The sequence below is a fragment of the Aplidium turbinatum genome, chromosome 2 (assembly GCF_918807975.1).
Source record: "Aplidium turbinatum chromosome 2, kaAplTurb1.1, whole genome shotgun sequence".
Classification (NCBI taxonomy): domain Eukaryota; kingdom Metazoa; phylum Chordata; class Ascidiacea; order Aplousobranchia; family Polyclinidae; genus Aplidium; species Aplidium turbinatum.
The window spans coordinates 10601223-10625558 of NC_137473.1; the positions used below are offsets into that span (position 1 = coordinate 10601223).

Here is a 24336-nt window from a genome sequence, read left to right on the forward strand (position 1 = left end):
ATAATGTTGCCTACAGACAGCGTTGTTCAAATGTCTTATCATTTTTGGAGTAATTGATTATCTGTAAGCTTGTGGCATCTTTAAAGCCAAGTCAGAGAAAAAATTCTCAAAAATATAAAGAAAAATGTCCTATCATCTTGCAAAGAAAATTGACTTCGAGAGGGTAATCAAGGCGTGGTGCAGTCAAACCCAATGCTTTACATTACCCTTTTGAAATTGAAGCTCTAAAGACGTTTCAAATGCATCAAGTTGGAACCAACAAGAGCTTGATCGGAAACTGAGTCAATGCTGAAGTAGCCTACAACTAGCAGTTTTAAATTTGTGAATGCTTTGCATTATGTGGATTACGGTCCTAAACAAGATTCACTGATGAATTTAATGAAATTAAAGGAAGATGTAATCTAAGTAAGAGAAAGCTGAGAAGAGTAGGCTACTATTCGCAAGCTAAAGTTGCAGTGGCAGTTATAAATTTAAAAGAAAATGATTTTCTTTTCCTGAGGACAGAACGCTTCTATAACTCCACTTAACTAGCTGAATCATTCGAAGGAAATGTATTCTACCGTAGGCTACGTTGCAAAGGGGACTCGATAGTTGTTGGAATTGACAAATGTAACAACAAACTCAAACATATCGTCGATGAGTTTGAAGTTCCATGAAAATTTCACCGTATGTCTGTTGTGCAGTTGCAGGCATGTGGACAAATTTAAACCATTTGTAGGCTACAACAATGACATTTTGGATGAGTTGGTACTTTTGACAGAAAGCCACACAGCAAACTTCAGCTGCAAACCAGAACGAACCACCCCGTAATCTCTACACAACGAATCATTGATTGCAACTTTCGAAAGGTTTTTCCAAATAGTTTTGTTATGATTTTTTTTGTGTTCCGGTAGCTACCTCCAACCAGGCGCGGATCTATGGGGGGGCCAAGGGGCCCGGGCCTAGAGTTGTAAATGCAAAAAAAACTTGGGCCAAAAAAACACGCGTTTTTTTTGTTTTTTTTGTTTTTTTTTCATATTTTTCTGGAAAAGTTGCAAATTTTTTGCAATTTGCAGCTTAGTTTCATTATAGTGCTCTTGAAAAACATTGAACTAGTAAAATTGGTTTTATTGGTGTGCTGAAATTCAAAAGTGTGTGTGCTTGGCAGCAGCATATGTTTTTTGCATAGCCCTATAGCCTACGTTGTTTCACTTTCTTTTTCATTCTCAGTCATGTTTGTGGCAGTAGACCTGACAAACATTTAATTAATGCAATTTGATACATGACATAATGTAGATGAGTTAATTTCTTTTATGGAAGTGCCCTTTATGGAAGGTAGCCTACGATGCTAGTATACCGGTAGGCCTACTGGTTATTCTTGTACACACTCAATGGATTGACGAAATTTTGGCAAAAACAAGATGGCAGTATTCAGAACACACATTACCTTGTTTGTGGTAATTTACTAATGCAAGCTATTGCCAATAGCTTGTTTAAACATGTTTTTTAACTGATAACTTAACAACGATGTATAAATTGTATATGCTTTATAAATGTTGAAACAGAAGTATTCTTTTCGTGTGTTGTAAGGTCTTAGACACTTTGTCATTGATGCTTCCTGCAGATCATTTGTGACCAGGCCCGTAGCCAGCCGGGGGCCAGGGGGGGCCTCGCCCCCCCTGGCAAAATCCCAACATTCTTGAGCAACAGCTGCAATTATAATGATTTTGCCCATTTTCCTGTTGCACAGCTCCAACTGGCCCAATTAACTACAATTGTTTTGCTTAGTTAACAGCTATTTTGATTGAACAATTTCGCCCCCCCCCTAACTCCTCCTTTGGCAACCTCAACATGTTCAATTCAACCAAGGCCAACACGTGTTAGGTTGGTAAAAAAATTGTCAGAAACTGTGTAAAATAAAAATGTTTTGGGAAAGAATGATAACCTAACAAAGAGGGAATGGATTTCCAGCAGGCCTACAAACCGGTACAAATTAGGCTATACTTAATTCTTACCATTCTTAAATACTTACCATACTTAATTCATACCCATTACTTACCATACTTAATTCTAAGGGTCAGTGATAACCAATCTGTGCAGTGATAAACCAAATTTGTGCAGTTAAGCAGTGTTTATTTTTTTTCTTCAATCCAATCAGTGTAAATAAATTTTGTTTCTAGTTTTCTGATCTGTGAAGTGTTCAACCTTGCAGCAGATATTGCTACATTTGAATCTAGCACTGCCGTTTGTGAGTGTGGATTCTCAGTGTTAAGAAGGGTTGACGCTCCCACTAGACGGAGCATGTTACAACCAAGACAGGCAAACTTAGTGCTTATGGCCTTTGAACATTCTGTATCGAAATCTATCGATTTAGACTTGTTTGTTGTGAGACGGCTTGCATCCAAACATCCACGACTGCAATTGCAATAGACTAACTCACGGTTGTATAGGCGGAATGTAATCATATATATCAAAATCCTCGGCACTAGCTTCTTCGAGCCAGTTAAAGTTTTTGCTCGTAACAAGTACCGCTATTTATACAACAAGTTAACAATTGCTTTGTTATGTTGGTCATTGTAATATGGTTGCCGTGATAAGAGACCAGTGCTGGTCTTAACCAGTGGCGTAGCCAAAGGGGGGGGGTTACAACCCCCCACCCTTTGGCACGCGTGTGACGTCACGATATTGAGAATGATGCTTTCAGTCTCTTTATGCTTGAGCATGATGCTTTCAGTCTAAAAAAATTTGCCTAATTTTAAACAAAACTGCATTAAAAGAGCGAGTTGTGCCAATACCTAACATTCAAACATCTCAGCCAGGAATTAGCAACAAGAAAACATAGCGACTTATATTTATTTCCGAAAAATGCTGAAAAAAACATGATCTTATTCTTTTGCTATGCCACCTGACAGCACCATTTTACAGGAATATTCATACCCACATTTTTGTTGAAAATGCTCTCAGAATGCACCAAATTCAAAGTAATTTTTCAAAATTTTCTGGGGGAGGCCCCCCAGACCCCCCGTCGCTGGGTGTCGTCTTAGGCGAACACGCCGGCGGGCTTCGCCCGCCGGTCGTCAAAACCTCTCCTTTCAAAATTCCTGGCTACGCTGCTGGTCTTAACACTAAACTGACATATTGCAATTTTTGTGGATACCGGTGTTTAAGAGGTTAAAATGCCAAAATCATTCAAACTTTTTCGGCCCCCCCTAACGAAAAGTTGGCCCCCCCCTTGCTCTGCGGTCTGGCTACGGCCCTGTTTGTGACATAATGCAAGAGATCTTATCACTGATATTTTTAGCTGTCAAAAGTAAGCGAATTTGTCAGAAAAGGTTTAGGTTAAATGTTCCTTTCAAATGCCCACCACCCATGTTAACTATTGCTAGTAACTAAAACCATCAATGAAGAAAATTTCCCTTTAAAGTGGAGTTTTTCAGCACTGCTCAGTGTTCACATAGTGAATAAATGCTTCATAATACTTTTCCTGACAAGAATAAAGTTTTACCCATATTAGGCTACCGCAATGCACGATAAAGATACAAAACAAACATCAAAGATGAAAACTTATTTTATTTGGGAACTACGCTGGAGTAAGAAAGAGTGAGAATTGACCTCTTGTCGTTACGCACCAATAAAACCATGATGCGTAACTTTAATTTTTTTTTTTTTATTGGGTAGAGGAAAGATTGATGAAAAGTTTGGCAAAAGTTTGGCAAAAACAGAAAAGTGCTAAAGTCTCAAAGTCCTGAAAACTACAGTAGTTCAATTTGGATGGATAAGTGCAACCATACTTCTTTTAAAAATGTCTATGACAGCACAATGGTGTGATTAAGAGCAAACAAACATGACTATGACATCACAAAAGAGTATTGAACCTCTTCAGGGAAAATAAAAAGCATCAAAATGTTTCCATCTTTCACTACATTTAAATGTGATTTGGGCTAAAAGTTGGGGCTTTAGCACTACACTGCTTTTGCCAAACTTTTCATCAATCTTTCCTCTACCCGATTAAAAAATTTTTTTTTTTTTATGTTACGCATCATGGTTTTATTGGTGCGTAACGACAAGAGGTTAATTTCTTTTTATCTGAAAAAGTAGTCGCCAAAACTTGTTTTAATGTTCATAAACAGATAGCCCACCCCAGAAAACATGGGGTGGAGGTAAAAATTATCCAAATATGTTGAGCGGTTCTTGAGATATTGCCATTTTTCTATTGCTCCTTATCTATGAAGCCACCTAGTGGCTAAGGTTACTTCACTTATAACTCGAGAACCGCTTGTGTGATTTTCATCAAGTTTGTACCAAATGCACATCAACTGGAACAACCTCTTGGCGTTGTACTGGAAAAGGTGTGGAGTGCTGGTCAAAAGTGCCTTTGTTAAGTAGAAAAACAGGACACTGACCACCCGGTCCTAACATGCCCATTAACCAAAATCCCAGGTGGCTTCGAAACTGTACACGAGTGTGGTACTGCATTTAACAACTGGCTGGACCAAATTACAGACAATACTTGAGATGTGCCAACCATAGGACACTGTTACTACTATTTGAGACAGTGAGAAATCTTTATGGCTCGTGTGTTGAGACTTGGGATCTACAAAATTGCAATGAAAAAATAGGCCTATACCAGACATATAGTCTGATTTAAAGTAAGTTATACGAGTTATGAGACTGTTTCTTTGTTGAAAGAGACGCTATTGCAATTAGTTTACCCTAATTGCTGCATATTGTGACATTTAATGTCAAAATAGGTAAAAAAAACAAAAAAAACGAATAAAAAACAAAAAAACGATAAAAAACAAAAAAAACAAGCTCGTTTTTTTTAAAAACAAAAAAAAACGTTTTTTTACATCTCTACCCGGGTCCCCCCTGAAATTTTGTGAGAAATTGTTGAATGGTTTGATATGCTTCTAAACAGCTGATATTAGTCCCTTAGTGGACTTAACTTATCCGGGGGGGGGGGGAATTATCTTTTGTGATTATTAAGGTTGAAATTATCTCTCGATTATACATTTTAATAGCAACACTTGTTGGAGCTGGCTCAGCTGAAACCATCGCTGAGCCAAATGACGTCAGTTGAAACAATCTGAAACCTGAATTGTTTTATAGTTTTCATCATAATTTCAATCAATTACCGTAGGCTATATGTCTGCAAACATACAAATATCCAATTGGTCATGGACACTGCAGTGCATACATGGTTTTAAACCAGATTTCAAGTTTACTTTGCAAGTTTGCATTCTTAGCAATTTTTATTCCAGCAAAATTTATTGATGAACATGGCTGTTTTAATGTCTATTTTATAGCATATCGTATATGTCGTAGTATCATTGTTCACAGTGGTTGGGGGTTACAACCCCCCCTTTGGAACGCGTGTGACGTCGCGATATTGAGAATGATGCTTTCAGTCTCTATGTCTGTAAAACAAAGTTTGCCTAATTTTAAGCGAAACTGCATTAAAAGAGCGAGTTTTGCCAATACCAAACATCTCAGCCAGGAATTAGCAACAAGAAAACATAGATGCTTAGCTTTACTACCGAAAAAATCATGATCTTATCCTTTTGCTGTGCCACCAGACAGCACCATTTTACAGGAATACCCATATTTTTGTTGAAAATGTTATCAGAATGCACCAAATTCAAAGTAATTTTTCAAAAATTTCTGGGGCAGGCCCCCCAGACCCCCGCCGCTGAGTGTCGCCTTTGGCGAACACGCCGTCAAAACCCCCCAAATTCCTGCCTACGCCACTGATTGTTTATATCTGTTTTATCTTTTTCTTCCTTTTTAATTCATTTTCAAATTTTCTGGCTCCCCCAAAAAAATCTCCTAGATCCGCGCCTGCCTCCAACGGTTGCGCTTTGAGAATGTGGTTTTAACAATTACTGAAATTTGTAAAGAATTGTTTGCGCTCCAGTAGGCCTATGACTTAAAACCGATTGAAAAGCCTAACTACACATGTTGTGCAATGTGCATCAATTCAGACATCGCAAAATTTTATCATTTGATGCAGTGATCCGTAATTTTGCATTGCAAAAAGTCCAGAAAAGGTTGAATTAAATCAGGAATGTCCAAAGTCCGGCCCGCGGGCCAACTCCGGCCCACGAAAGTTTTTGTATGGCCCGCGCCTGTTGTTGTACAATGTGTTATTTTTGGCCTGCAAACACACAAAAATCATATAAATTCAACTTGCAGTTTTCAGAAAAATTATTGTGGTTGTTGGCCCGCGAACACTTATCAAATCTGGTTCGTGTGGGAAAAAGTTTGGACACTCCTGAGTTAAATGCTTGGTTGAACTATTTTTGTTGCCTGTAGGCCTATTGTGTGTTTACAAAGCTTTCTAGACAAAATAGTTTGCCTCAATGGCATTTTTGCTGCAAGTGTAATCTAGTGATTATTGATAATTTTTACATTGAACGAAGTTTTTTTCATGCTGAGGAAAGTAGGCTAATTTCAGCTTAACACGAACATGCAACGCAAGATACAAATTAGTTGTATATTTGCTAAAAAATATTATGGGGCCCATTTTTCGTATTGTTTCCCGACCAGTGCTGACTTCTCTCGGAGGCCCTGGTTGTGACGGTCAGAAATAAAAACAAACGAAGCTGAACCTTTTCACAAAGACTGCAATTATTGCGGTCACTTTCTCTATAAGAACGAGCATACCAGTGGATGACCGTGATATTTTATGGTCAACACTCTTGTCTTTAAGGTCCTAAACTGTCTTAACTCTTAGATAGTTTTAACTCTGCAATATATTAAGAACAACATGTGAAGGAATCTTATGACGGTAAAAACGGGTTTTAAGTCGCATTTCAACAACCAATATAGTTCAGGATCTTTTGCAAGCATTGCCTATTGAAAGGGCAATCACAATTTACCCTGCAATTACAACCAGACTGGGTTGGTTCTTTGTTAGCCTGCAATATTGGTTTCTTGTGGCTGGATTGTACTACTGTATTCTTAAGCGATACTGTGGTGTTTAGTGGCCCTATTTGCAATTGTAATGTTCTTAGGCTCAGTCAACATATGCTATATCTGGGCAATTTCTTTTTGTGTCCCCTAAAATGTTTGGTCTTGTACGGTTATGCAAAAAGGTACCGGTTCCCAGGAGCGGAACCAGATAGTAGCCTTGGGGGATTTCAACAAAATACAATGACGTTTAGGTCTACATCCCACCTTGCAAATACACCATCAATAAAGTTAGGCTACTTTTAGGTGCAGACGAAATGGTACCAGCAAGTTGATCTTCCACGCTGGACCACCAATCAAGCTACTGGAGAAGAGCAAAGAGAAGGTCAAATCTCAAGTAGTAATGACGTGAATAGGGCAAAGCCTTTTGGACCCCTAATTGCTGAAACGGCTTGCAGTGAAATTACCACTCTACGCTTCACTAAACCATACAAAATTGGAACTCGTCAGTCGTCAGGCAGAAACTTTCATATTTTGGCCACACAATGAGAAGCAAATCAATGGGAAAAGACATCATGCTTGGTTTGGTCAGCGGAGGAAGGGGGCGCCCAAAAACAAGATGGCCTGACACAATTGTAAATGACAGTGGTATGGGAGTGCATGAATTGAAGGAGGCTGTGTGGGATCGAGATATGTGGAGAAAGATGACGTATAAAGTGACCGAGAGTCGTAAACGACTGAACGGATGAAGAAGAACTTTTTTGTGGTAAATTGTACCGCTACTGCCAGTTCGACACCGTTCAAGACCATGTAATTATGCCTTTGGCAGGACACTTAAGGGTACGGCTGAAGGTGGACACGAAGATTGGCTTCCTTGCCTTTCCGTCCACTTAATCCAGATCATCAACCTCATGCGTAGGTATGAATGCGACAAAAGTAGCCAGCCAACTTTTCTAGGTTAACTTAACAAAATCAGTAGCCTAGAGACCACTTAGAATCACTGATTGACTGCAACGCAAGAATAAAGCTTTCTTCATTAAGTTTACAATGGAACATGGCTGGATAACGAAGTCAACTCGGATAAAGAAAACACAACGTTCTTTCAAAGGAGAAATAAAGATTGCAAGATTTGAAGGGTAGGTATCTTGTAGAACAAAGTGAAATCATATGTGACGATATACATGAAAGAACGAGACCGCAAACAAGAAAAGCGAAAAACCGAGCTATGGAAAGTGAAACGCAAACACACACATTAACCTAGCAATCGTTCTACTGTAGTTTTGTGAAAATCAGCAGCAATACTTCATTGTCATTTTGGATAAAATCTGAACATAATTTTCCAACAGTGGAAGAATAATACGTATTGAAACTCAGAAGGCGATGGTTTCCCAACAGCTTTTTGGCATTTGAACGTAAGGTGACTAGTTCTCGTTTATAATAGTTAAAAACACATTAGATAACATTGAATAAACATCACATTTTATGCAAAAACACACACCTTTGATAAAATTGTAGTCATATTTCAGTACGATGTACGGAGGCAAACTTGAAGTCATTATAAACAAAATTCTGTTGAGCTCCGTTACTAAATTCAGGGATTGCTCAAATTCATAACCAAATTTCGTGTACACTGTACAGTTTACTTCAAAGCTTTATACAATACAATCATGCAAAAGCGAAGCTTTGATACGATAGATAAGATACGGCCTGATTTGTCACATTTTGCAGATTTTGATTACCGCTACTGCTAGTGTTTGACTGACATTTTTTGAGATTTTTTTACTTTTTGCTGTCTTTTGATGATATAAAATCTTTTTTTTGCCTTGGGGAAGCAGTAGCAAATGAGAAAAAATGAGTCGAAAAACGCTCAATCAGACTGTTATTGAAAAATTAACAGTCTGACTAAAATCTTCGAAATCAAATTGTCTTTGTTTTTCAACATCTGAGGATGTTAAAACCTGTGGTGTCATCTGAGGAAAACAGTAAAGAAAGCGTAAAAATATAATTTAAAAAAGTAGAAAAATTCATTTAAACATTCGCCCAAAGTTACCAAAACCTGGAATTTTTTGCAAAATGTGACAAATCAGGCAGTATCTTTAGGTAGCCATGACAAAAACTTAGTAAGATGACAGTAAAAACATGCAAGTTTTTCATCATCACTCATAGAAGAGATTTTGCTTCAACAAGGTTACAAGTTTTAAACAGCTTGCTTTTAAAATGGAAATTTGAATTTAGGAACAAAATGGCTGGAAAACCTGGTTAATCTAATCAAAAAACAAATAAACCCAAATAATAGTACTGTCTGTACTGAAGATGAACAGTTCAGTTTTCGAAACGTTTGCAGAACATGAGTTTTGTATCTACATTTTAGGCTCTTTATTTTTTGATTAGATTTGAATTTGTTCATGAACTTTTTTTTACATGAGATAGATGCCAAAATTAACTGGTATCAAGTACCGATCAGTCGCACGAGATTTAAACAAAACAAATGATTTGCAAACTGTGTACATAGAGAAAAAAAAAACAATAATTAAAAAAAAAACATTTGCAGCACACAAGTTTGTTTAAGCAAGAATGGGAAAACTTCAGTTAATAAAGTCCGGCTTATCGCATTCTAGAACTTCAAATTCTTCATCGGATTCAAGGCTTTCATCTGAGTCCAAAGTGAGGCAAACGTCACCATCTGAAGCGTCAAGTTCATCATCTACGCCTTTTTGTCTCCGTCTCCTGTGGGATCGAATAGTGAGAATTTTTGAATCTTTCATGCCGCATGACGGATATGAGCTGACAACTTCGAACAGTGGGAAGGAATTCTCTTTCCTTTTGAACTAAAAAACATAATGAAATTGGAAAAAATAAGGAAACTTTGTGCGTAAACTCTTTACAACTTGCCAACTATTGATAAGACATTTTGGCAAGGTTTGAACTGACATTAAGCCGATGTTCAGTAAGTAACTTGTACGAAAAAAGCACACGCGTTGTAGTCTGATTTATGGCTCTTGTTCTACACCCAGCCGGCAAAGTCTATCCTCTTTACATTGATTCAACGTCTGCAGACGTAGAATCAATATAAAAAGGACAGGTTTTGTTTGCCCACACTATCAATCCGTTGAGATTTAAAATCTGTGTTTTGCAGAAGCACCACTACATCTGAGAGCAGCTGACTGGATGATCAAATGGTCCTTTTGCTGCTCCTGGCTTCAAAGTGAATTGGTCAACACTGAGCGTACTTAAGCGTTTCTCTGTTTGTAAATTGTATGCTATTGTGATGTAAGCTTGTTGTGTACTATTATAGAATCTGGTTGGCAAATAAAGTTATTTTTGTGAAGTTATTTTTCTCCCTCTTACCGATTTCACTTTGCTGCAGAAGTTATCAAAGTGAGACTTCGTTAAGCACATGAAGCCAAGCGCCAGTGAAGGATCGAGTTGAGACATTTGCATTCTACTTGGGCAGTCACAGTGGTAGGTCATATCATCAAACTTTTTACCAGATTCCAAATCCTAATAAAAATATCTTGTCATATTCTACGTACAAATCGGTAAAAAGTCTAAGGTGTAGAATTGAAGAGGTTAATTAATGGTTAATGGTTAATTAATGGTTAATTCTCACGACCTTAGTGGTCTAGGGTATAGAGTCCTCGCCTAGAAGCCAGAAGACGTGAGTTCGATCCTGCTTAGGGTTATATCAAAAGTCCAATATAACCTACAACATATCACTTGCTTGAGACTTAGGGTTGAATGGATTTACAATAACAATGTAGGCCAATCCGGCCCGCAACTTTCTAAAAGGTACCATTAAAAAATCCCCTTTGAGCAACAAAGGAAAAAGGCAAATAATAGCTAAATCAACTCGTCGGATTGCCACTGCCTGACTTGGCGCAGAGGGTTAGAGCGGTGGTAGTCATTACATTGACGTGGGTTTGATTCCCACTACTGTTATGCTTTTTTTTCTTGCGTAATTACCAAACAAACATCGAAGGGGATTTTTTAATGGGACCTTTTCAAATTTTGCATCCGGCCCCGCTTCTACAAAGATGCAATAAAATTGTCTACCTTGTAAAGCGTTGGGAACAACGCATGTCTGCGTAGATAACAGAGGTATAGAAAAACAAACCTACCATTTATTTTCTACAGCAAGTACGTCGAGTTGTCTACTAAAATTACAGTATTGCACTCTGGGTAGAAGTGATTGATGTTTTTTCTACATCCAAGCAAGCCAAGTGTCGAACTAGGAACGCATAACCGTCCCCATGTAAGTACATTACAGCTACGAAAGAAAAACTTCATAATCATCGACAGGAATACAGTAATACATAATCCATTATATCTTAGATAGCAGAATTCCTTATTTTTACATTGACTCAACGTTTGCAGGCGTTGAATCAATGTAAAAATGACGGATTTTGCTCTCTGGAATATGCATTGAAGATGTAGAAAATTTAGACTTATTTCTTAAATTTGAAACAAGAACAAAGTAATCGAAAAAATGCAAGATCATACAGGAAACTGAACGCACGGCTGGGTAGTGTGAGGGTCTAGGAAGATCAATGACTTGTCACTGCATCCAAGAAAATAGTAAGCATGGTTGGGTTTTCCCCCAATTATTCCCACGGATTCTTCCCATTGAAAAATTTCCTGCAATGCCATTAAAAATATTTTACTATGACGCATAAAAATCAATCAAGACACATTTGTTACTACATTGTGCATTAATGATCTTGACCGATTTTCAAAATCGATTAATGATTCACTGTTGATGTGTCCCAGCCTTGGAACAACTCTTACTAACTTATTCCACGAGTGTAGAGATTGCGGAATTTAAGTTACAATCATGCTGTTAAAAGCAAAGCTCAATCTGTTACACTCTTACTGAGAAATACTTTTCACGACATCTACATTGATTTTTCTGATACATCAAAAGTGGGCCATTGATTGCACTAATCGGCCGATTAAACAGATTGATTTGCAAACATTTTTCCCCTGTGCATCAAACGTAATCCGCTGATTACCGATCCACCAATTAACTTCGAGCTAAATGATACTTGAATACAGATGATTATTTTTGTATGTTTGCTTTTTAGGCACTAGAGCGAAATATATGCCATAAATAGGGCTCTGCTGATTCTCCATGCAGTTTTAATAATAAAAAAATACTGAATTGATACTTGATGGAGAATCACTGGCCTGCTGCTTCTTAGTCAGGAGATCCCCTATCCTTAATGGAACTCAATAAATGTATACAGATAATTAGCTCAACGAACGCTTTTAAAGGTTGGTACACCCAACAATTTAGACACCAATTTGAGTGGTCAGCTCTTGGACAATATCCAGAGCTGCTTTGAACTAAATCATTCAGTGAATATCATGAAGTAAATCTTTGTATATTTAAAGTAGCATAGACCTAACTAGGAGAATCAATCTCGAAACGACTGACGTCACGAGTAACCCGTTGCCCTGAGTCCATCTTTTCGCCAGTTGTAATCACTTAGCAATAACACAAATGCATGCTTTTAAAGTTATAAACCATACGTTATAACAATTGCTAAGTTATCTAATTACCTTTAAGTGATCAAAATAAACAGGATTTATATTAGAAAGTCCCAAACGAAGAGGTATGATTAAAAACAGCGGTTTCCAAAAGTGTTCGATTCTTTCATGTGTAGAGGGATTGATTGATGAACTTGAATACTGCCTGTTCGAACTGTGAGTGTTGTCTGCCGAATGAAGCGGTGGTTCTGCTTCTTCAGTAGACTTTGATTGCGACAAACAAAGCTTTTCTAAATCGAAAGTAAAATCAGTGTTGTTTTTTTTTCTGTCGTAATCAAGTGGATGCAGTTTTACAATCAGACTTAGTGAAAAGGAAAACAAAGAAGTTGATCTTCGTGGCCACCCGGTTTCGCCAAAGAAACAAACGCATGCTCACAACAGGCGTCGAACTAAGAGCTTTCGTACGCGATCGAAAGGCCCTCGGTTCGAAACCTAGCGTAAGCACCTGGCTCTTTCTTCGACACTTCATCACATGCTTGAAGATAAACACTGAAATTAGCTTCTTTTCCACACCAGTTTCGATTCAATGTGTGTGTTTTGGCGTGGGTGGATCTCCAAGTGATACATTTCAGACGATGTGATATCAAGATAAATAAAGAGTGATTGCCAATCGAAAACTGACGTCATGAATGCGTATTACGTACCAGTAGTACTACTTGGGGAATTGGATTAAAAAAATATATATAAAATCAAGAAAATTGCTAGCCTATTCAGTTGCCAACGAAAATAGAAACACTTACAGTGCTTCATATCTCAAACACAAGTTACCTATATCGTCCACGCACACAGTGTTGTCCATTGCCACATGAAGTGCCATGACATTTTCTTTGTCAAATTGCAACAATTTCCTGAAAAAGATCTTACATAGAATTGTATATCACAATACTGAGCGAGTTTAGCACACTTTCCTTCTACTCAGAGCACAGACATACTATGCGTGCTGCACTCGAAAAGATAACAAATATTTCAATGAAGAAGCTTTCTCAGTCCGAAGATAAAGATTCCTCTACACGCGATCAGTGTTCATGTTCTTCTTAATCCTAATCTTATCCTAACTATTGCAGATCCCAAAAGTTAAAAAAGTGTTAAGAATTGGTCTGATCAATAATATCTAGACTTTGTAACCTAAGAGAAGGAATTTCATAGTAAAAAATCCTTAAATCCCGTAAATTCTAAGAAAACTTTCTCTTATGCCATTGAGGTTGAAATTTTCCTTGTAATTTTTTTTAGATCCAATACTGTTTAGACTTGACTAAACATCTATGAGCTTATCTAACTACATGGAGGAAACAATACATGTAAATGGATGAAACTCATTTTTTTGTCCTGCTAATTGCAAACAATTTCAGATAACCTTTATAATATAGCCTGCATTCAATATCAGTTTGCACGCTACAACATTCAACCGACTTTAAAGCTTACTACCATATGACGTAAAAATAGAGAATTTCTAAACTAGACTTACTTGAGAACTTGAGCCACTGTGTTTGGGCCAAACCATTGCCCAACAGCTTTCCCTTCACGAACACCCGTTTGAGCTATTTGATGAATGGAGTAACAGCTGCTTCGTTGATCAGACAACTGCTTAAGGATTCTTCTGTAAGCTAAGGACTGTGTCCCACCGCTGTTCTCCCCATCCCACTCTGAAATACAAACTTTAAAATTAATTTAACAGGTTATGTTTTTGCATGAGATCTTGGACAAGACATAGGTCCTCGTTTGCTTAGCAATCTATACACGGATTTTGTAGATCTAACTGCAAAAAAAAAATTAACTAACATTATTGAATAAAACACAAATAAAACCACTTTAAAAGCCAAATTATGAGGCAAAAAAATTATCTGAAAATTTGTTGAACCAACTGAACCAAGTAATTTAGTTGTCTTGGTGACATATCTAATATATGTGTATTGCGTAATTCCTAGCAAACATACCATCATTGAGAGTTAGCACAGACAAAGCTTGTGCTAGCATCATCTGCCCGCATCTTAGCATGCATCCCCACCCAGTGTCAGAAGTAGGTCCTGTGCCTCCTATGGCACTGAATCCTTTTCGATAGGTAAACCAAAATTTGGATCTAGTTAAAGCAAAATTTAGTTTTTAGTTTAACATTTATTTTCAATAGCATTTAAATAACCAGGCGCCACAGTGCACCACATCTAAATATCCTGACGCCACAGAGAGCGCACCTATTTGGTAGGCACCCAACTGTCTGCACCTAAAAGACATGGTTGTGGACCCTTAATCTATCAGTTATGACCCAAATTTGGGTTGCCAGAAAAATTTTCTGGGTTTTTTTTTTTTTTTTCTTTAAACAAGAAAAATGTTTAGTATATTTATAATTAGTATAAAGTAGCTGTTTGTATTGTAATAAAACAAAATCCTACAAGTGAAGCTTGATCAATTGTTCTCACTTTGCAAGTACCGGTACCTACTTCATTCTTACTTCATGTTGCTTTTGGCCAACCTAAAATGCTATCAGCATGTAATGTTGCCAGCATATTTTTTTCTGGATGCTTCAAAGTAAGATATCAGGTTATCCTTACATTGCAAAATTTTTAAACTTAATTGTTTACAAACTTTACTTAGGGTTGCTTCGAAAAAAGGTTGGGAACCACTGGCCTATAAGTATAGATGTGATACCTCTTATTTAACAAATATGCTAAAGGTCTCAATGTCAGTGGGATAAACTGTCAGAAAGTTCCAAACAAATCATCATCCGTTTGTCCCATCTTCGGTAGATGAGACATGGCGTTTGTCCCTGCTAGCTAGTTTTTGCATTTATTTTGCCATGCGTCTCTGTTGTTGTTAGGGTTGATTTTGTCCAAGTTAACTGTACTGAGGTCAAAGCATATAAAACACAGATGCTATTATTGGCTAGTAAAATGCATGGTAGAACTTAAACATACTTTACAAACTTTAAAAACTTTTTTCTTTGTTGTGGCAAAATGAACTTTCTTCCCAATACACACACTGTTTCACGTTTTGTCCAAAGCTCTTCTTGTGATACTACATTTTCATATGTCATGCATGCTGCAAATGCATGAAAAGGATTATGGACTTCACAGGTTTAGTTCACAATGATCAATTATGTTTAATTATAGAGAAAATTACAATTGCATAATCTACAATGTAATATCTATATCAAATACAAAAAAACAATAAATAAATTCTTTTATATCAATACTATATAAAAAAATCAATTAGGCTATGTAAGTGGCATTACATAATTGATAATTTCAAGTGTAGCCTACGGCTGAAGCTTACATAAATGTGCATGACATAGCCTACATTTCTTCTGTTCATGCCATTTGAGACTTTTTACACTTACCGGTAATTTTTTACATCAATACTGTAGTAATTTCTATTCTCCTTGAAAACACTTTCAATTAAAGCTTGAAAATTTTGTGAAAATATGGAGCTCTGTTTTAAAAACTGATGTTGACAAAATTCAAAAAGTCCAAAACAAACTTACTAAATCATGGTATTAAAGTATATATAGAAATATATTATTACAGCCAGTGACATATATCACTATCAGTAACTATTTTTGGAGTTCAAAGTTGAGCAAGCATCATACTTAGTTTGCAGCTTGGCAAAAAAGTGAACACCCAAACACATAACTTTACATGATTATTTTACGATCCCAGCTCTCGAATTGAAAAAAAAACAACATCTCAATGCGTTCAGTTTGGTGGCTGTAAAAAGTTACAATACCGGTACTTCTTTAAAAAAAAATGGTTTCATCAATGTTCAGTTAACTTTTAGGCAGTGTTCTTTAGCAGGCAATTTTAGTTTAAAATGAAACGCTTCTGGTTAGTATCAAACTCATACCCTTGGGGATACCAGCCCGAAAAACATCGCACGCGCCGCTATTGCCTATATAACTTCTAAATTCAATTGTTTTATTCAACTGAGTCAGCGGAATTGCCTGCTAAAAAAACAAAAATAAAAATACTCTAACTTTATTACTTATATTTGAAAAGACATAAAAAAGCTACTCGAATTAAAAATTGACCACAAAAATGCAGCATCCTAACGATTGAGTCACTTCGGGTCAAAATTTAGCTAAAAATTCCGGGTAGTATCGAACTCACTCCCTCAGGAACACCAGCCCGAGAAAGAACGCATGCGCCACCGACTCAGTTGAATAAAACAATTGAATTTAGAAGTTATATAGGCACTTTTTTCTTCTCTCGTCTTTTGCTTTGAAAGAGAAAAAAGAATACGTCATGTGACCGGTCAAATAGTGTTTTAGATTAAAAGACCGGAGCCGGTCAAATAGCCAAGCATATATACAGTCGCGCTCAAAAGTTTAAGACCACTTGTCAAAATTTAGAATTTTTACAATATGCTAGAAAAATTATCCCAAATGCTATGTCACATATCGTTTATGGTGTAACCATACTATTATGTTACAGATGCTTCTGTGTAAACTGCTATAAGTGAGCTGTTTCTTGTGGAAACAAAAAAAAATTAACTTTTTTAAATATTAATTTTTTGCTGAAAAATACGGTAGAAAAGGGGCTTATCAGCTGTTAAAAGGTCAAAAAATTGTGATATTGCACAAAGGAGGGTACTCAGAAAAAACTATATCTGAAAATGTAAATTTCAGCAAGACAGCAATCCATCAGACAATCATCTGATTTATAAAATTTGAAAGTTTAGTAAAGTTGAAAAGGGCTGGTAGACCCAGGGTTACCACCCCAACAGATGATGAGGAAGATGAGAGTGCACTCACCCATTGGTTACACCAAAAGACTAGATTGTACAAAGATTGTTGTGGATTATATAGACACAAATGCAAGTAGGCTATTTCAAACATACAATGTCGTATTAGCAATAAATTTGACCTAAAACCTATAAAGCAGCCAAAAATATTGCATTTACCTTCCATGAAGCCTAAAAAATGTACATTTACAAAATCTTACCTCGATTGAACAGCTGAAAAGTGGAAGGGACTAGAAAGTACTAAGCTACTATAAATTATATATTTACTGATGATTCAACTGTGCAACATTTTAACTCTCACATTTTTTTCTTTTTGAGTACCCTTCTTTGAGCAACAGCACAATTTTTCGACCTTTCAACAGCTGATAAGCTCCTTTTTTTTGCCGTATTTTTCGGCAACAAATATTTAAAAAAGTTAATTTTTTTTGTTTCCACAAGAAACAACTCACTTATAACGGTTTGCACAGAAGCATCTGTTATATAAGAGTATAGTTACACCATAAAATGATATGTGACATAGCATTTGGAATAATTTTTCTAACATATTGTAAAAATTCTAAATTTTGACAAGTGGTCTTAAACTTTTGAGCGCGACTGTATATATGAACAACAAAAACAAAAATGACAAAAATAGTGAGCTATACAGGATTTAAAATTATACAAGATCAAGGTTATAAACCATACCTACTAGCAATTACTCTTTCAAACATGAAGTAGCAATATTCGCCACTGGTTGCAATCTAAAGGTATATATTGCTTTGTAGCAAGTGTTGCCAAGGTTAAGGTTAAGATGAGAGTTTAGTTCTCTGACCAAAATTTATAAAAATTTCCAAATCAGGAGTTTTTTTGCTGACTAACTCTAATATTTTCTGAAACTGAAGCAAAATTCTTTATCTGGCAACACTGTGATGTAAATATAGCCTCTTCCATGTAAATATGGTACCGGTACCAGCCTACAAAGCATTCCACATCTTATTGGATTAAAAACTTTAGAAATTGCAGTTTAATTACTTATCTTTTGTGTTGAACATTTATAACAGCAATTTATTTGAGGAAACTAAGGTAGGGTACGGTAAGTCAACAGAATTCTGTCACAAAAACAACTTCAAAGTAACCCAACTTACTTTTTTGACTTGGTAAAAATAACAAATTTACAAATACTCACATGTATTCGATAATCCTTCCAAGCCAGTTGTTGAAACATTAATGTATCCGAAGGCAAAAGCCATTGGTTGGTGAGATGTTCAAGGCGATAGCTCAAAGTAACCAAATTTGTTTTCTTTACATTTCCAAATCAATTCAGAGCAAGATCACTAAATATTTGCGACAAGGTCTGCAATTATCAAAAAACAACAAGAATTTGATACATTTATGTTAAACTATTAATTTCCGATAAAAAATATGTTTAGAATTGGAAAACCAGCAGTCGAACTCGAAATCCAACAAAACAAAGCGTCCTTCCCTTGTGTGTTGAGTTGAGTTGTAAGATCAGCTGAGAATAACGTCACGGACACGCATCAATTGGATCTTGATCACGTGTGTGAGATTCATAAATAGATTTTATTTTTTATGATCAAAGCAGAGCCACCGATCAAAGTTCGAACAACACCACACAAACATTTACACAAAAAGCTTGAAAGTGACCATAGCAGAGATGATAAAGCAGTGCCGGATTAAGGGGGGGGCGGACTGGGCTGAAGCCCATGGCCCCCACTTTTGGGGGCCCCCACCTCAAAGAAAAAAATCTACTAATTTTTTTAGTTGCACAGCTGGAGATTACTGCTTTAATTCGTATCTCAAACAAGCAAGGGCGGCTCACCCATATGTGCTGCGGTGCTGCAGCACCCCTGCCCAGCCCCAGTTATTCAATTTTTCTTCGTTTTTTTAACAAAAAACATATTTATTTGATACTTTCATATCCGAAAATGGTACGGATTACGGGTCAAAGTTATGATAATGCTGCCAATTTGAGTGGCAAGTATAACGGTCTTCAAGCTCTTCTGCGCGAGAAATGTAGTGTAGCTCATTATGTCCCTTGCACAGCACATTCACTTAGTTTAATCGGTAGCCTAAATGTCCTGTAGAAACATGCCGTTCTGCCGCTGAGCTTTTTGAATTGTTGCAAAGCCTTTATTCATGGCTCGTCTCGTCTACTCATCGTTGGCAAGTCCATCCAAAATTCCTAGATGGTTTGCCTGTTTTGAAGACATTATCTGATACAAGATGGTCAGTTACAGTTAGATATGATGCAGTTCTTCTTCTATCGAGCCTTCTAAAGTTTGTTGATACACCACAGATTGACACATTCTTCCGCAACGGAGTTATACACCGACAGGTCCCACCTACTGCACCGGGTGGCAAGTCGAGGGCAAACAAGAAGGTGATCCGCTGCATAGGCGTAGCCAGGGGGCGAAAGAGGCCATGCCCCCCCCCAAATTTTCCAAGTTTGGATTCCGAAGTTGAGCCCTTTGTTGAAAATATAATAAAGTTTGTAGAAATTTATATCGTTTTCCAAGACATCTGGCTTTTAACACCCCCAAGGACTTGTTTTAGACACAGTACAGAAAGACACCAATAAATTTTGCAAATCGTAAATCTCCCAAAATTTACGCGATTTACGATTCTTTGAACTAATTTGTGGAAGCAATTTCAGAATGGCTTACTCTGTTGGGTTTTTGTGTAGTTATTGAGTTTTTGTGTAGCTAAATTTTTGGTGTTCTCTAATTTAGCCGCAGTTTTTGCCAGTTCGTGTGTAAGAGCTATCTAATAAGTTAATAGCTGTTTATCTGCTAATAAATTTCATACAAATATTACCCTAAAAGTGTTTTCAGAAAGCGCTATAATCCATTATTTGAGTGTAATTTTTCAAAATTTTTCCGGGGGGGCATGCCCCCGGACCCCCCTAGAATACGCGTGCCTTCGGCACGCTCTAACTCCCCTACCAGTTTTATTGCTTCAACCCACCAGGATACGCCACTGCACATCAAGTGGCGATGGCTTTAAATCAAACACTTTGTTGTTCTCTTTTCAATTCATCAAATATTTCGCCCCTCCAAAATTTTTCTCTGGCTACGCCACTGGTCCGCTGTTTGGGACTCGGTGCCACCGATACATGCAACTGGGCCCGTGTCGTAGCCCCACTCCACCATTAATTTTTAGCGAAAAATGTCACTTGATAAGGGCCCCCACTTTCAGCTCAGCCCAGGGCCCCATAAAACCTTAATCCGGCCCTGTGATAAAGCCTTCAAGGTTTTAAAAACTTCATTATTTTGACAAATTCTTTTTTAGTAAAACTATTTTTACAATTCAAAAAGGTTTAAAAATTTCACACAAACAATGCACGTAAATTCATTTCTGTAGGAGGTGAAATATTTTAAATTTAACTCGCGTTGATTAATTTGCTAACCAAGTTACGACGAATATTATTTCATGCTAGTTTTGACTAGATTGTATGGTTCAACTGGTTCAACCCGTTCAGCAACAGTTAGGTTACCCATAACGACTAAATGCAAGCTTTCAGCTGACATAAAAAGTGCACAGATTGGCTAATTTATTTAATGCATAACTAACCATTGCTTTGGAAGTACAAATCAAAAAAGTAATAGTAAAGTAGGGTATTAAAAAAGAATAGCATGGGGAGCCCCAGAGAGTTCTGGTTTTGGACGACTCTTATTTTTGGTAGTTCTACACAAAAAAGTTCCCGCGCTTTTCAAAGCAAGCAGCAAACATTTTTCTCTCCAGGCCCAAATCAAAAAATGGACTCATAAAAATAATTAAGGCCTGGAGAAAAGCTAATTCTAGAAAAACCAAGAAGAAAATTTGATTGTAGTCATATCAACACCAAAACTATCAAAATCAACCAGGAAGTTGCAGAGATAATTAAACTTGAAAAGACCTTCAGTTAGGCTAGCTAACAAGTCAGCAGTCATTGTTTGTTTGTTTTTTTGCATTTACGAAGATAATCACAGCTGCCAATAAAATCCTCAAGTTTAGAAGACAAAGTAAGTTAAAAGGACTCATTTTTGACTTTCTTACATTTTCTAAACCCAGCCATTATTTTTCACCCAACCGTTACTAATAAAATAACCTTCAACCCAACCAAGACCAATTTCAGCACAAGCTCAACCATCAACACCAAAAAGGTTAATTTATTGGAAACAAATCAAATTTCAGAAGAAAAAAAGATCAAATCTGGACAGTTTATTGTACGCTACCACTTCATTTTTTGTTTAATTTTAGTTTGTTATTCTATTAATTTGTAGTTCTACACAATTTTGAAGTACAGTAATCAGATTCAGCTAGGTCAAGACTGACTAATATTTTTCCCCTAAGTTTCATCCTTTGTGACGTAATAATAATATTTTTGAAATCTTCACCTTCCGAACTCGTATTTTTTTTTTTTCTTGTATTGTATTTTACAATTCGTATTCCGACATTGATCGATATCATAAACCGACTAACTTAGGCTACGTCTACGTAAGTATATCCATTATCCTCGCCAGTCTTAATTCTCTTTTTAAGCTGCATATTTTAATCAGGTCATTTTAACACAATTCATTTGATTCTATATCACTGTTTGACGGAATTTTGCCCTGAGTTACCTCTCATCAACTAAAGTACCGTAATTTAATTTAGTTCTTAGTTTCAAATTAAAATTATTACTTAGTCAATTTCCAAAATCCTTGCTAAATTAAATATTTCATAACGCAATAATAGTGTTTTGTTTATTTTCTAAAGTGTTTCTTACACCACTTAAACCAGACTTGTTATTTGTTCTTTTTCGGTGCTTGTTGGTCACCGTCCTATTTCGTCACACATAAGTGAATTCTTTGATTATCTTGACTACAAGTTATAAATGCAGGTGTTGGTGATTTTGCTTTTAATCTGTTTTGTTGCAAAGTCATTTTGTAATCTTTCGTGTCCTGCGTTATTGGTTTTGTATTCATCTGTTGGTCATACTTTGTTTGTGGCAATGTCTGCGGATTGTAAAAATTTTTATTCAAAAAACTCCTTCTCTTTAACTAACAATATTAATAGGAACCAGCTATCGATTTTACATGTAAACATGAGAAGCCTAGTTGGCAACTTTGAAAAATTAGAATCACTGCTTGTCGAAATGCAAGAAGCACCGGACCTTATTGCTGTGTCAGAAACCTGGCTGAATGAAAATCGATTGCATTTTGTTAGCTTGCAAGGCTATAATTTTGTCCACTTTAATAACAAACAAACTGATGCTAAAATACAAGCAGGTGGTGTCGGGCTATACGTAAGCAGTTCAATAAAGTATAATCAAATTAATAATTTAAGTCTAAACTTACAGGAATGTGAAGATCTCTGGGTGGATATTACTTTATCAAACAATAGACAGTGCACAGTTGGTGTAGTATACAGGCATCCCAAAAATAAGTTAATTGAGTTTCAAACCAAATTCTGTGAGTGCATTGATTCGTTAAATAATTTCAAAAAACAATATTACATTTGTGGTGATTTTAATATTGATATGTTAGCAAAGACAAAAAATTCTGCTGTAAAAAATTACTGTGATGCGTTTCTCTCATTAGGCTGCAATCAATTAGTACAATCCCCAACCCGTGTAACTTCCACAAGTTCAACTTTAATCGATCATGTATACAGCAACGACCAATCAAATAAAATTCAATGCCATGTTCTTATTCACGATGTTTCTGACCACTTTCCTATTGTAGTTGTGATAAACTCTGTAAAACCAAAACAAGAAAAATATACACAAAAAGTAAGGAACATGAAAAACTTTGTTGCTGATGAATTCGTTTGTGATCTGGAAAAAAGCTTGACCAACCAATACACAGAAAGGAATGATTCAGTTCATAGCAAATTTAATCATTTCATCGACACTTTTAATGACACTTTAAACAAGCATGCACCTTTACGATTGTTGTCTCGAAGAGAAAGAAAACTCAAGACCAAACCATGGCTAACAAAAGGAATTTTGAACTCCATCAAAACTAAAAACAGACTATATCACTTAAAAATAAAAGACCCAACAAACACTTCTGCACAAGCAACATACAAACAGTACAGAAATGTAGCCTACTTACTCATACCAAAGAACAAGCAAAAAAAATGCATTACAGTTTTCTTATTACGCAAAGCAAGCACAACACTGGAAAAATATGGAAAACCATAAATGACATCATCAAGTACAAACATAAGCACACAGCTCACATACCAGAAGAAATAATTAGCACTGACAATGAAAAAATATCTGACCCTGCACAATTAAGTAACTGTTTGAATGATTATTTCACAGAAATTGGTCCTTCTATGGCATCTAAAATCCCTCTACCGTCTCCTGGCTCATTATTGAAATTGCAAAGTGTCCCATTCTCCTTTTTCCTAAAACCTGTCAATCAAGAAGAAGTATTAAAACATCTTAATAATCTTTCTGTCTCTAAAAGTACAGGACATGATGGAATACCTATAAGATTTGTCAAACTATCCTCACCAATAATCGCCCCTTTCCTCACCAACTTATTCAATGAGTGTATCGATAAAGGTGTATATCCTGATGTACTAAAGGTCGCTCAAGTTACCCCAATCTTCAAAAGTGGCTCCAGGAAAAATTGTTCCAACTATAGGCCCATATCACTATTGTCCCCCTTCACCAAAATATTCGAAAAATGCCTGTATGAACAAATGTACAATTATCTAACAAAAAAAGACCTGATCACACCACATCAGTATGGATTTAGACCACAATATTCCACTTCGTTAGCTGTGTCAAACGTTTGTGATAACATCTTAACTAACCTAGATAATAAAGATACAACTTGCTCTGTATTTCTTGATTTAGCTAAAGCCTTCGACACAGTTGATCACACTATTCTCATACAGAAACTGCAAACATACGGTTTTCAGGGCCTTCCATTACAATTGTTAAAAAGCTATATCAGCAATCGTCTACAGCACACGGTCGTCAATGGAAGCTCTTCAAACTCAAGACAGGTTACCTGCGGTGTGCCCCAAGGATCGACATTGGGACCCCTTCTTTTCTTACTCTATATAAATGACTTACCAAATTCAACAAACATGAATGTTAAACTATATGCTGACGACACCAATCTTACAATGAGCGACAAATGTGAAATAAATTTGCAGAACAATGTGAATGCCGAAATGCAAAAAGTTTAC

General features: G+C 36.5%; 1 protein-coding gene across 1 annotated transcript; it reads right to left on the minus strand.

Annotated features, from left to right (window-relative positions):
- Positions 1-7904: 7904 nt before the first annotated feature.
- LOC145764940 (cysteine protease ATG4A-like) lies at positions 7905-22940 on the minus strand. The gene is made up of 10 exons (XM_082576647.1): positions 22485-22940; positions 18332-18499; positions 15345-15468; positions 14370-14512; positions 13901-14078; positions 13204-13283; positions 12448-12665; positions 11389-11523; positions 10237-10389; positions 7905-9716 (listed from the first exon to the last, which is right to left on the minus strand). Exons 2-10 carry the CDS (start codon positions 18393-18395, stop codon positions 9474-9476), a joined length of 1338 nt encoding a protein of 445 aa, XP_082432773.1. The 5' UTR covers positions 18396-18499; positions 22485-22940; the 3' UTR covers positions 7905-9473.
- Positions 22941-24336: the final 1396 nt, after the last annotated feature.

What these genes read in the sequence shown, in the direction of transcription:
- LOC145764940 (XM_082576647.1), bottom strand. Translation starts at nt 18,395, where the DNA reads ATGGCTTTTGCCTTCGGATACATTAATGTTTCAACAACTGGCTTGGAA. An exon ending in TGTGCTAACTCTCAATGATG is followed by an intron (nt 14,079 to 14,369) that starts GTATGTTTGCTA and finishes TTTGTATTTCAG; the next exon opens with AGTGGGATGGGGAGAACAGC. An exon ending in AGCCGTGCGTTCAGTTTCCT is followed by an intron (nt 10,390 to 11,388) that starts GTATGATCTTGC and finishes TATTTTTATTAG; the next exon opens with GATTTGGAATCTGGTAAAAA.